Raw genomic sequence first — 12,032 nt, 5'->3', positions numbered from 1 at the left:
CTAGAAATTCAATTTATTTTACGAAATTGTTGATATTTTAATGAATTTTCAATATTATTTTGCTGAAAAATTTCTAAAATTCGTAAAACTTCAGTAAATTTTGCTTAAAAAACGAGAAATGACAAGAAAAAACGTTTCGGTCTGCTAATTATTTTTTGTAGTTTGTAGTCCAGCAGACCCAACGTCGTAAATTAATTTTTATTCATTTTTATCCACGTTTTATCGAATTAAATCGATTAAAAGCTCATTTTATTCTCATTTTTGCAGAAAATGCTCTCATTCGCAGCTCGACGCTCCTTAATCACACAAAAATGCGCCGCCAGCACGTACAGCGGTCTAACATCGGCGGATTTTCTCAAAAAGAAGACAAATGAGCCGATTTTAGAGTATCGAAAAGGAAGCAAAGAACGACAGGATTTGGAGGCAGCGTTGGCGTTCTACAGCAAGGTTAATTCTTCAAAAAAAGTGCGAAAAAAGTTATCGAATAGTGAGAGAATGGCCTAGAAAATACGGGGAAACCCGAGCGATAACAATCCAATTGACTAGTAGTGGTGAGAGATTAGCAGCGGTAGAAGAGACGCAGACATTGCAAATGTTTCTCTCGGGGAATTATTCCTATTTTGAATATTTTCTGCCTAAATTTTCAATATTTTACTATTTCAGAACATCACAGAAGTTCCATTGAGAATTGGCGACAAGAAAATCACGAATAAATTGGAGCAGAAGCAAGTTATTGTGAGTTTAACTAGTTTTTACATGTAAATTTACCCGGTAAAAATCAAAAAATCAATATTTTCAGCCCTCTGACCATCGTTCAACACTTGCCAAGTACACTTATGCCACCGGAGAGCAAATTCAAGAAGCCATCGATGTGGCTCTTCAGGCGAGAGGCGCCTGGGAGAGAAAACCGCTTAAGTGAGCAAATACGCCAGGGGATTTCGCTATAAAATCGTCAGATTTTCAGAGAACGAGCTGAAATTTTGCTCCGCGCCGCCGATTTGGCCGCTGGAAAGTACCGAATGAAGCTGAACGCCTCCACGATGCTCGGCCAGGGAAAGAATATTATTCAGGCTGAAATTGACGCCGCCTGTGAGCTCATCGATTTCTTCCGATTCAACGCGGTTTTCGCTATGGAGCTGGAGCATTATGAGCCGATTTCCACGAAAATCACCAAAAATACGATGCAGTTCCGTGGAATGGAGGGATTCGTCGCCGCAATCGCACCGTTCAATTTTACGGCGATCGGAGGAAATTTGCCGACTGCTCCGGCGCTTATGGTGTGCCAAAAAACTAGAAATAGCCTTGAAAAGCCGAAATTCGTGATGAAAATTTGAAAATTTCCGAGAAAAATTGCTAAATTAAGCTGAAATTCCTCAAATTTGCCGATTTGGTTTTGTAGAAATTGGGTCTGCTAGACTACAAACTACAAATTTCGATTTAGCAGACCAATGTGATTTTGATAAGATTGGGTCTGCTGGACTACAAACTACAAAATTTGATTTAGCAGACCAAAGTGGTTTTGAAGAGATTTGGTCTGCTAGGCTACAAACTACAAGTTTTGATTTAGCAGACCCAATTCTATGGGTCTGCTAGACTACAAACTACAATTTTCAATTTAGCAGACCCAAGTAGTTTTAAATAAATTTGGTCTGCTAGACTACAAACTACAAGTTTCGATTTAGCAGACCCAAGTAGTTTTGAAGAAATTGGGTCTGCTAGGCTACAAACTACAAGTTTCGATTTAGCAGACCCAAGTAGTTTTGAAGAAATTTGGTCTGCTAGACTACAAACTACAAGTTTCGATTTAGCAGACCCAAGTAGTTTTGAAGAAATTGGGTCTGCTAGGCTACAAACTACAAGTTTCGATTTAGCAGACCCAAAATGCTGAGATTTCAGGCAATTTTTTTGGAATTTTTAACTTTTTTTTTTGAGAAATCTATGAAATTCGCGATTTTAATGCCATTTTCCCCTCGAAAAAAAAATCATTTTTATCCCAATTTTTTCAGGGTAACGTCTCCCTCTGGAAGCCATCGAACACCGCCGTGCTCTCCAATTATATAATCTACGAACTCCTCGAGGAAGCTGGTATGCCACCTGGAATTCTCTCATTCTTGCCATCAGATGGCCCCGTTTTCGGTGACGTCATCACCGCATCTCCACACTTGAGCGCTGTCAATTTCACTGGCTCCGTGCCAACTTTCAAGACGATTTGGAGAAAAGTCGCCGAGAATTTGGATAACTATGTGACTTTTCCGAAACTCATCGGAGAATGCGGCGGAAAAAACTTCCACTTTGTGCATCCATCCGCCCACGTGGACGCTGTCGCCGCTGGAACCGCCCGTTCCGCCTGGGAATATTCGGGACAAAAGTGCTCGGCGTGCTCCAGGATGTACGCGCCAAAATCGATTTGGCCAAAGATTCTCGAGAAAATCTCGGCGATTCACAAAGAGATCAAGCTTGGAGATGTAGGCCACTGTTTGGCTTGCCGATTTTTGTGTAGTTTGTAGTTTACAGGTTCGCGATGGATCCGTCTTTCTGTCGGCTGTGATCGATGATAAGGCGTTTGCCAGGCTCAAGGCCTACATTGACTTTGCGAAAACCGGAGCCGACGGAGCAAATGTGGTGCTCGGCGGAAAATGTGACGACAAAACGGGATACTTCATCGAGCCGACCCTGATCACTGTGACGGATCCGAAGAGCAAGCTTCTCACTGAGGAAATGTTCGGACCGGTGGTGACGGTACTGGTCTACGAGGATTCGAAGGTTGATGAGGTGCTCGCGACTGTGAAAGACGCGACACCTTATGGGCTGACTGGCGCCGTTTTTTCGCAGGATAAGGAGTTCCTTTATAGGTTGGCAACTACAAAAAATACAAGTTTTTGCACAGGTTTTCAGGGACTCAAAAATTTTATCTAAAAACCCAGCGGAAAGAAGAAAAACTCGAATTTTCGGGTTTGTTATGTTCAAAAATGCTGAAATTCAACATTTTAGGCACAAGAAAACTGCCAAAAGTCGATTTAAAATTATTCCCGGAAAATTCGAAATCTTGAAATTCTGTTTTTTCGGCAATTTTCAAGAAATTTCTCTATAACCGAACAAAATAGGTTAAAAAATGTCGAAAAACGATAATTACACAATTTCTCCAATAAAAACCCTCGAATTTCGTCACAAATCAAATGAAAAGCTAGAAAAACTGGCAAAAATCGAAAAAAAAAAGCGATAACAACAAACAAAAAATTTGAAAGCGACAGTAAGATGTTCCTGAGCGTGGCGAGACCCAACAGTGAAAGTGTGTGTCCCTTTAAAGGGCTACGGTATTTTTTATTGGAATTTTTGTTGGATTTCGATCGATTTTTCGAGATTTTTGAGGCGAATTTTTGTGTTAAAAACGTTTTTCAACAAAGTGTTTTTTTTTCTCAGAGCTCGCGATGTTCTCCGCGACGCCGTCGGCAACATGTACCTCAACGACAAATCAACTGGATCAATCGTCGGCCAGCAGCCATTCGGAGGCTCCAGATTGTCCGGAACCAATGATAAGGCCGGTGGCCCCCACTATGGGCTCCGATGGACCTCGCCGCTGACGATTAAGGAGACGTCGGTGTCATTGACTGACTGGAAATATCCATCAATGGAATAATTATGTTGTTTTTTTCTTTTCATTTCCGATTTTTCTCATATTGAGAATATAGTTTTCTTTTTGATTAGGTCAACAATTATTGCTTTACCACTGAATTTTAATTTTTTTTCCCCCGTGATCGCATAATAAATTTTGTTTTTTTTCCTTTTTTCCAGCTATAACCGTTTATTTTATAGTTTTCTCGCTATTTTTATACCTTCCAACCGAACTTTTCCATTAAAAAGTTGGAAAAAATCAATATTTTTCAGAAATTTCCCTCCCGAAAATGGTTGAAACCGAGTGGACGCAAGTCTCTTACGATGGTAACATTCTACAATATTCAAATTTTGAAAAAAAAATCGATAAATGCTTGCAGAAGGACGTCAAGCGCTGAAAAAGTGGCGAGAATGCGGAGTTCGACGAAGTGATGAGGTCGTCGAAATTTGGGAGCACGTTATTTCACGCTCACCGGCTTCTCTTGGAGACGAGCAATGGGCTGTGTTGGAGCAGGTGCTGAAATTTTGTCGAAAAACGCTGAAAATCCTGAAAATCTGGCTTTGAATAGAAAAAAACCATAGATTTTCTGGTTTTTTTGGTGAAAAGCATATTGGTCTGCTAGACTACAAACTACAGTATTATATTTAGCAGACCCACGCTTTTTTCTAAGTTATCACGTTTCTGGTTGATTAATAGTGAAAATAATACAAATTTCGGCGAAAAACTGGAAAAAATCAATAAAAACGGTCATTTTTTACTGAAAAAATGATTATTTTCGAGAAAAAATTCAATAATTTGGGTCTGCTAGACTACAAACTACAAATTCATATTTAGCAGACCCAAGTGGTTTCGATGAAATTTGGTCTGCTAGGCTACAAACTACAAATTCATATTTAGCAGACCAATGTAGTTTTGAGGAGATTTGGTCTGCTAGACTACAAACTACAAGCTTCGATTTAGCATACCCATACTCATTTTTCACGAGAAAATCGAATTTTCACCTAATTTTTCCAATTTTTTTCAGGTGTGCATCGCAGCACTCGACGCGGCTCGTGTCGATCTGGCTCAGGATTGCATTGACCAACTTCACGCACAATTTCCGAAGAGTAATCGAGTTTTGAAGCTGAAAGCGATGCAGTTGGAATCTACGGAACATTATCAGAAGGCGTTGGATATTTATGAGCGACTGGTTGAGGATGAGCCCAATAATAATGTAAAAAATTCAGGAAATTTTTTTTTTGCAAAATTTCTAATAATTTGAATTTTCAGAGCTTCCGCAAGCGAAAAGTCGCGGTTCTTCTCGCTCAGGGAAAGCGTCTCGACGCAATTCGAGCTATCAACGATTACCTGAAGGTTTTCATTTGATTTCTAGAAAAAAAAAACTCTAAAATTTATTAATTTTCAGATTTTCCTGAACGACCCAGAAGCTTGGCTTCAGCTCAGCGAGCTTTTCCTGCTCGAAAATGACGTGGCAAAGGCGGTACATTGCCTGGAGGAGTGTGTGCTCATTTCGCCGCTGAATTCCATGTATTTCAGACGATTAGCCGATTTGAGATATACTCAAGTATGTGTGTGGAAAATTGGAGAAATTTGGGCCTGCTGGGGGCTACAAACTACAATTCATATTTAGCAGACCCAAATACATTTTCAATGGAAATTGGTTTTTTCTCGTTTTTCTACTTTTTTTTTTGAAGAAAAAAAATCGAAAATTGTCAGTTTTCCGTCAAAAAAATGTCAGAAAAACAAATTTTCAACGAAAATATATTATTTTAATGCAAAAAATGAAGAAATTTTTAAAAAATATAGAGAAATTACCGAAAATGATTGAAAATTGATTTTTTTTAAGGAAAACTAAAAAAAATTGAACGGTCTGCTACAATGCAAACTACAAAGTACAATGTTCGATTTAGCAGACCCAAGTGATTTTGAAAAAATTGGTCTGCTGGACTACAAACTACAAGTTTCGATTTAGCAGACCCAAGTGATTTCAATTCGAAATTGGTCTGCTAGACTACAAACTACAATGTTCGATTTAGCAGACCCAAGTGATTTTGAAAAAAATTGGTCTGCTAGACTAAAAACTACAATGTTCGATTTAGCAGACCCAAGTGATTTTGAAAAAAATTGGTCTGCTAGACTACAAACTACAATGTTCGATTTAGCAGACCCAAGTGATTTTGAAAAACTTGGTCTGCTGGACTACAAACTACAAGTTTCGATTTAGCAGACCCAAGTGATTTTGAAAAAATTGGTCTGCTGGACTACAAACTACATATTCATATTTGGCAGACCCAAGTGATTTTGAAAAAAATTGGTCTGCTAGACTACAAACTACAATGTTCGATTTAGCAGACCCAAGTGATTTTGAAAAACTTGGTCTGCTGGACTACAAACTACAAATTTCGATTTAGCAGACCCATGTGATTTTGAAGAAATTCGGTCTGCTAGACTACAAACTACATATTCATATTTGGCAGACCCAAGTGATTTTGAAAAAAATTGGTCTGCTAGACTACAAACTACAATGTTCGATTTAGCAGACCCAAGTGATTTCAATTCGAAATTGGTCTGCTAGACTAAAAACTACAATGTTCGATTTAGCAGACCCAAGTGATTTTGAAAAAAATTGGTCTGCTAGACTACAAACTACAATGTTCGATTTAGCAGACCCAAGTGATTTCAATTCGAAATTGGTCTGCTAGACTAAAAACTACAATGTTCGATTTAGCAGACCCAAGTGATTTTGAAAAAAATTGGTCTGCTAGACTACAAACTACAATGTTCGATTTAGCAGACCCAAGTGATTTCAATTCGAAATTGGTCTGCTAGACTAAAAACTACAATGTTCGATTTAGCAGACCCAAGTGATTTTGAAAAAAATTGGTCTGCTAAACTACAAACTACAATGTTCGATTTAGCAGACCCAAGTGATTTCAATTCGAAATTGGTCTGCTAGACTAAAAACTACAATGTTCGATTTAGCAGACCCAAGTGATTTTGAAAAAAATTGGTCTGCTAGACTACAAACTACAATGTTCGATTTAGCAGACCCAAGTGATTTCAATTCGAAATTGGTCTGCTAGACTAAAAACTACAATGTTCGATTTAGCAGACCCAAGTGATTTTGAAAAACTTGGTCTGCTGGACTACAAACTACAAATTTCGATTTAGCAGACCCATGTGATTTTGAAAAAATTGGTCTGCTGGACTACAAACTACATATTCATATTTGGCAGACCCAAACTATATTTTTTGCAGGGAGGCGCCGAAAACGTGGAATTGGCTCGTTCCTACTACGAACGTGCGCTCAAAATCAACCCAACCGATTTGAGATCTCAATACGGAATTCTATTGGTAAGTGTAGTTTGTAGTTTGTAGTTTGTAGTTTGTAGTCTATATTAATGTTTCAGAGCAACAATTTGATCGCGGCGACCACCAAAAATGCGACGGAAAAGAAGAAAGCCGGAGCTGCAGCAGTTGATGCAATCGATAATTTGGTTAATCGTTATCAGAAGGTAGATTTTGATAAAATTAATAGTTTTTAATTGGAAAAAGCTCTAAAAACTCCAAAAAATGCCGAATTTCGGCTGTTTTTTCTTGAATTTTTTGAAAAAAAAATTCGAAAAAAATCGTGATTTTTCTAAAAATAACCTTAAAAAATTCCAGATAAGTCCAAAAAGCAATCCAGAATCGGACGGAATTCTCAATTGCCTCGAAGCCATGAAAGTCACTGTTGGAAGCAAATAAATTGTCAATTTCCTCCCAAAAAATGATATGCTTTACGTACATTCCCCCGAATATTCGATTATTTCCTATTTATTTTCTGTTAAAATTCAATTTTTTTAATGTCTATCGAAAGTATATTTATCGAAAAAAAGAACTCCTCAAGAATAAATAAATGTGATGATTTTTGCCACCGTTTTTGCTCCATTTTAGAGTCTTGGGTCTGCTAAATAGCTTTTTGTAGTTTGTAGTCTGGCAGACCAATTTTTGATAGCAATTTTTAGACTAAAAACTACTTTTTTCTTGAAAATCTTGAATTTTTGCGTTATTTCACATCTATTCCGGTTTTTCCGGCTCCTTTTTGGCGCTGAAATCGATAAGTTGGGTTACTGTAGCCTCAGAAGTACGCAAACACCATGCGACTCACGCAAAAATGCACAGAAACCTGAAAGATGCGCGAAAAAAGCCATACATGGGTAAAAATTTGTGTAGAATTCAATTTTTGTGTCAGAATCGTTTAAAAAATCAGTGAAAAATGATAATTTTCAGAAATGTTGAGCCAAAAAAAAATTATTGATTTTTGTGCATTATCAGTTTTAAATTTGGATTTTTATGTTTTTTCACCCATACGAGACTTTTTCGACTCCATTCGAGTTGTAATAAAAATTTCCGGGTTACTGTAGCCTCAAAAGTACGCAAACATGGAACACTTTACGCAAAAGTGCAGAGAATTCTAAAATTTGCGGAAAAAAGCTGCATAAGGGTAAAAATGTGTGTAGAATTCAATTTTTGATATCAGAATCGATAATAATCAGCGGAAAGTACACAATTTTCGTGCTACAAACTACAAAATCCAATTTTCTCGAATTTTTCCGTAGAATTCCGTATTTTAGTTCCTGAAACTCCCCTAAGAAACAGAGAAAAAGCAAAAAGAGCTCCCTCTTAAGAGGTGCTAATTTGTATAAAAAAGAAAAACAAATTAGCGCGGGGGGGGGGGGGCCTAAAAGGGGCGCTAATTAGCAATTTTGGTCCCCGTCTTCCTCCAAATTTTTGCACGTCTTCAGATTCTGAATGTATTCTGCAATATTCTGAGTACTTCTAATATTTCTAGCATGTTTTGAGATTCTTTTTGGAAACGAAAATTTTCAAACAAATTTTTTTTTGAAAATTTGAAAAAAATTCCAAAAATGGGCATAATTTTGGCGTATTTCCGACGTCCCAAGCTTGATATCGACAGGGTTCGGTCGGTCTGGATGGATCATATCAATGGAAACGATCAGTACTTCCAAGAGGTGAGTTTTTACATATTTTTGCCGATTTGGCCCGACAAAACTGCTTTTACTGGCTAGTTTTCTCAGAATTCTGTATTTTTCGCTGATTTTCTGAAGATTTCATTATCAAAATCGAATTCTACGTCAATTTTTACTCCGATAAGGCTTTTTTCCGCGAATTTTGGAATTATGTGCATGTTTGCGTGAAGTGTTTGGTGTTTGCGTACTTTTGAGGCTACAGTAACCCAAAATATTGATTTTTAAGCTAAATGAGCGGAAAAAAACGTGAGAAAGGTGAAAATAAGCTGAAAATTCAAATTTAATAGAGAAATTAACAAAAATTAGAATTTTTCAAGAAAAAAAAATGAGAAAAAAATTTCAAAAAAAATTTTTTGGTCGTAATTCTATTTTTTATTAACCAATTATTTTTTAAGTTTACTTATTAATTCTACAATTTTTTTCCAGGTAATCCATAGAATATGCAAGCGAAACGAGGGAATCCGGTGTGCAATGCTGGCTCCGAACGCGCAGCACGCCGAGTCGGTGGCCGAGGAGGATTTTGTGCTCTCAAATATTGCAGATAGGATCTCACAGTTTTTTCATCAATTGGTTGAGGTTATTGTATATTTTTGGATAAAAAATTGTCAAAAAAATAGAAAAAAAAAAAAAAATTTTTTGGGATTTTTTCTTGAAATTTAGGAAGTTTTCGCTAGTTTTCAGCGTTTTTAATATAAAAATTAAATTCTGCACTAATTTTTACCCTTATACGGCTTTTTTCCGCAAAATTTAGAATTCTGTGCACTTTTGCGTAAAGTGTTCCGTGTTTGCGTACTTTTGAGGCTACCGTACTCCAAAATACATTTTTTGAAGCTAAATCATCCAGTAAAACCGTTATTAGGGTAAAATTACATGGGAAAATCGAATTTTGCATTAAAAATTCACACAAATCGATAGTTTTTGAGAAAAAATTTCAAAAAAAAAAAATTTAATTTTTTTTTTTTTAGGATGACGTGCTTATGGACACGGTAGAACTGAAAAAAGCCTGCTATGACCTTGGAAGACAACATTCTTCGTATTCGAAACAACAATTTAAGGTAAGTTTTGGAAAAAAATTCCAAAAAAAAATTATAAAATTTTTTTTGTTCGAAAAAAATTTTTAATCTTAAAAATTTTAGATGTCCTACTGGGAAGAGTTTACATTGACAATGATGGGTGTTCTGGAGCAAAACTACCCGGAAACCACGAAAGAAGAGCAAAAAGCGTGGCTTCACTTTTTGAGATTTGTGAATGAGAATATGTTGGATGGATATTTAGATGCGATTTCTCGTAGTAATAAATAGATTTTTTTTATTGATTTTAGTAAATTTTGTTGCAAATTGGCGAAAAAATTAAGTTGAATGTCAAAAAAAAAATTTTTGTCTGAAAATTTTTTTGACAATTTTTTCAAAATTTTTTTTTGTTGGAAATTATCGATTTTTTAGGGTTTTCACTATCAAATTTGAATTCTCCGTGTTTTTTCGCAACTATTATGCTTTTGCCGACTTTGTTAGCTTTAAAGTCAATATTTTGGGTTACTGTAGCTCCAAGTGTACGCAAACACGGAGCACTTCACGCAAAAATGCACACAGGGGTGAAATATGAATCTGAAACTGATTTTTGCAATGATTTGTAATGAAAATCAGTTTTAACATGTACAAATTGAAAAGTAAAATAATTTTATTAAGATTTTGTGCAATAAACTTCAGACTCCGCAGAGCCAAGGTCGTTATCAAATAATGATGTATGGACGCTACACAGCTGAAAAATCAAAATTAATCAATGAATTAGAGGAAAAAATCTGAAAATAACTATACCGTTTTTGGAGAAGACGTGTTGGCTTTGCAGCCGGGAAGATCTGCGAGTGGGGTGCTCTGAAAAAAATTTTCTTCGAAAAAAAAAATTCAAAGTAAAAGTTTTCTGGTAATGCTAGGAAACTTAACGTTATGAAATTCAAAATCAGCGGGACAAAAGCTTTCAAATAAGTATAATCATGGCTAGGATTGAAAAACGTCCAGTTTGGGCCTAGGCCGGCCTGAAACGGCCTGAAAATTAATTAATCTGGCCTAATCTACCCAAAGAGGTAACTTTTGACTTTATGAAAAAAAAAATTATTTTCTAACAATAAGACGAAAGACCGAAACTTTGCCATTAAAAATTTCAGGTTTGGGCCAAATTTGGCCGTAATTTTAGGCCCGAAAACTTTTTTTTTCAAAACATAGGCTTATGGGTACATATTTGAAAGCTCTAAAAACGCTGAGTTCAAAGATAGTTGTTTTGAATCTCGAAACTTTTGTTTCTAACTTTTTGGGCCAGTTTCAAGCTTAAATTTTTTTGGCCCAAAATTTTTTTTGTAAGAATATAGGCTTGTGGGTACTCATTGTGAAGCATTCAGTGTGCTGATTTCAAAAAAATACTGCAAAGTTCAAATAATACGAGTTCAAAAATTTTTTGACCTAAAAAATTTCCAAAAAAAAAAGATGTTTTTTTTCCGACTTTTTTTTTCAAATTTTCAAAATTTTTTCAAAATTTCCAAAACTCACTCTACTCGAGCAATCACTTCTTTGGAGCAACATGTCATAAGTCCACGTGGAATACAACTTCCCCTGGTTCATTACAGTAATCCTCCGAGCCGAGAATTGCGTGGTAGCTGGCACCCAGTATACGGTATCGTGCAGCTTTTGGTTAGCTTTTGGCAGGGCTTCTTTGTAGACCAACGCCTGAAAAAATTACAGTAACTATGCAAAAAGCTACAGTAACCCACTCACTTTTAGGGTCGGATCCTTGTCAGGAACCTGGAGAAGTTTGCCAATTGTCGCCGATTCGATAATTCCGAAAATTATTGAGAAAATCAATAATTTTGCGTGCATTTTGACAGAGAAACTGTGAAAAAACTAAATTTTTGGGTTACTGTAGCCTCAAGAGTACGCAAACAGGGGGGGGGGGTGGGGGGATTTCACGAAAAAATGCACAGAAATTCAAAAATTTTGATTTGAAACTCAAAATTAAATGTTTAAAAACCTAAGAAATTATATATCAAGCGAAACAAAAAATATTGACCGCCGCGGGGATTGAACCCTGGACCTATTTCCTAGTAGTCATCCCTCTTACCAGTTGCGCCAAAAGTACACTTTCTTCAAATTTTCAAAAAAAAATTCTTCCGGGGTAAAATTTGAGCGGGAATTCAAATTTTTGAGTTAATTTTTTGTGTAACGTAATTAAACAGTCATAAATTGAAAAATAAATAAAAACTTTGTTGAAAAACAAAAAACTTCTGCTCAAGATATAGATATTTATAGTAGAACCAAATCTTTAAAAAAATAAAAAATAAATTAACGTCGTCATAATCCCAAAGACAACTTCCGATTCGAATTTTCCACTCAAAAATT

The 12,032-nt window shown here is 36.2% G+C and overlaps 4 protein-coding genes and 1 non-coding gene across 8 annotated transcripts; 3 read left to right on the top strand and 2 right to left on the bottom strand.

The window, feature by feature from the left end:
- Window positions 1-267: 267 nt before the first annotated feature.
- On the top strand, window positions 268-3,779 carry alh-6 (the record flags this gene model as incomplete). Of its 4 annotated transcripts, NM_061545.7 has the most annotated exons (7): window positions 268-447; window positions 664-735; window positions 800-915; window positions 965-1,277; window positions 2,007-2,465; window positions 2,515-2,852; window positions 3,421-3,779. In NM_061545.7, the coding sequence occupies 7 exons, from the start codon at window positions 271-273 to the stop codon at window positions 3,635-3,637; spliced, it is 1,692 nt and encodes a 563-aa protein (NP_493946.1). The 4 variants fall into 4 exon arrangements, with proteins under 4 accessions (NP_493946.1, NP_871951.1, NP_001022212.1 ...); NM_182151.6 differs by having other exon boundaries at window positions 269-447; window positions 2,515-3,777; NM_001027041.9 differs by lacking the exon at window positions 3,421-3,779 and having other exon boundaries at window positions 271-447; window positions 2,508-2,555.
- A 106-nt stretch (window positions 3,780-3,885) lies between these two features.
- On the top strand, window positions 3,886-7,523 carry emc-2 (ER membrane protein complex subunit 2). The gene is made up of 8 exons (NM_001267099.3): window positions 3,886-3,939; window positions 3,993-4,126; window positions 4,638-4,826; window positions 4,883-4,966; window positions 5,019-5,177; window positions 6,872-6,967; window positions 7,024-7,128; window positions 7,280-7,523. The coding sequence occupies exons 1-8, from the start codon at window positions 3,903-3,905 to the stop codon at window positions 7,358-7,360; spliced, it is 885 nt and encodes a 294-aa protein (NP_001254028.1). The 5' UTR covers window positions 3,886-3,902; the 3' UTR covers window positions 7,361-7,523.
- On the bottom strand, window positions 4,471-4,521 carry Y57G7A.13. Its single transcript, NR_050833.1, has one exon. It is a non-coding gene; the product is annotated as an Unclassified non-coding RNA Y57G7A.13 (non-coding RNA).
- An 844-nt stretch (window positions 7,524-8,367) lies between the features above and the next one.
- On the top strand, window positions 8,368-9,958 carry glb-31 (Globin domain-containing protein). The gene is made up of 4 exons (NM_061543.4): window positions 8,368-8,628; window positions 9,073-9,222; window positions 9,612-9,701; window positions 9,783-9,958. The coding sequence occupies exons 1-4, from the start codon at window positions 8,524-8,526 to the stop codon at window positions 9,945-9,947; spliced, it is 510 nt and encodes a 169-aa protein (NP_493944.1). The 5' UTR covers window positions 8,368-8,523; the 3' UTR covers window positions 9,948-9,958.
- A 347-nt stretch (window positions 9,959-10,305) lies between these two features.
- Window positions 10,306-11,526, bottom strand: Y57G7A.1 (uncharacterized protein). Its single transcript, NM_061542.6, has 4 exons — window positions 11,412-11,526; window positions 11,187-11,363; window positions 10,461-10,517; window positions 10,306-10,404 (listed from the first exon to the last, which is right to left on the bottom strand). The coding sequence occupies exons 1-4, from the start codon at window positions 11,511-11,513 to the stop codon at window positions 10,327-10,329; spliced, it is 414 nt and encodes a 137-aa protein (NP_493943.1). The 5' UTR covers window positions 11,514-11,526; the 3' UTR covers window positions 10,306-10,326.
- Window positions 11,527-12,032: the final 506 nt, after the last annotated feature.

The sequence above is a fragment of the Caenorhabditis elegans genome, chromosome II (genome assembly GCF_000002985.6).
Source record: "Caenorhabditis elegans chromosome II".
NCBI classification, from domain to species: Eukaryota; Metazoa; Nematoda; class Chromadorea; order Rhabditida; family Rhabditidae; genus Caenorhabditis; species Caenorhabditis elegans.
This window is presented reverse-complemented; position numbering and strand designations above follow the sequence as displayed.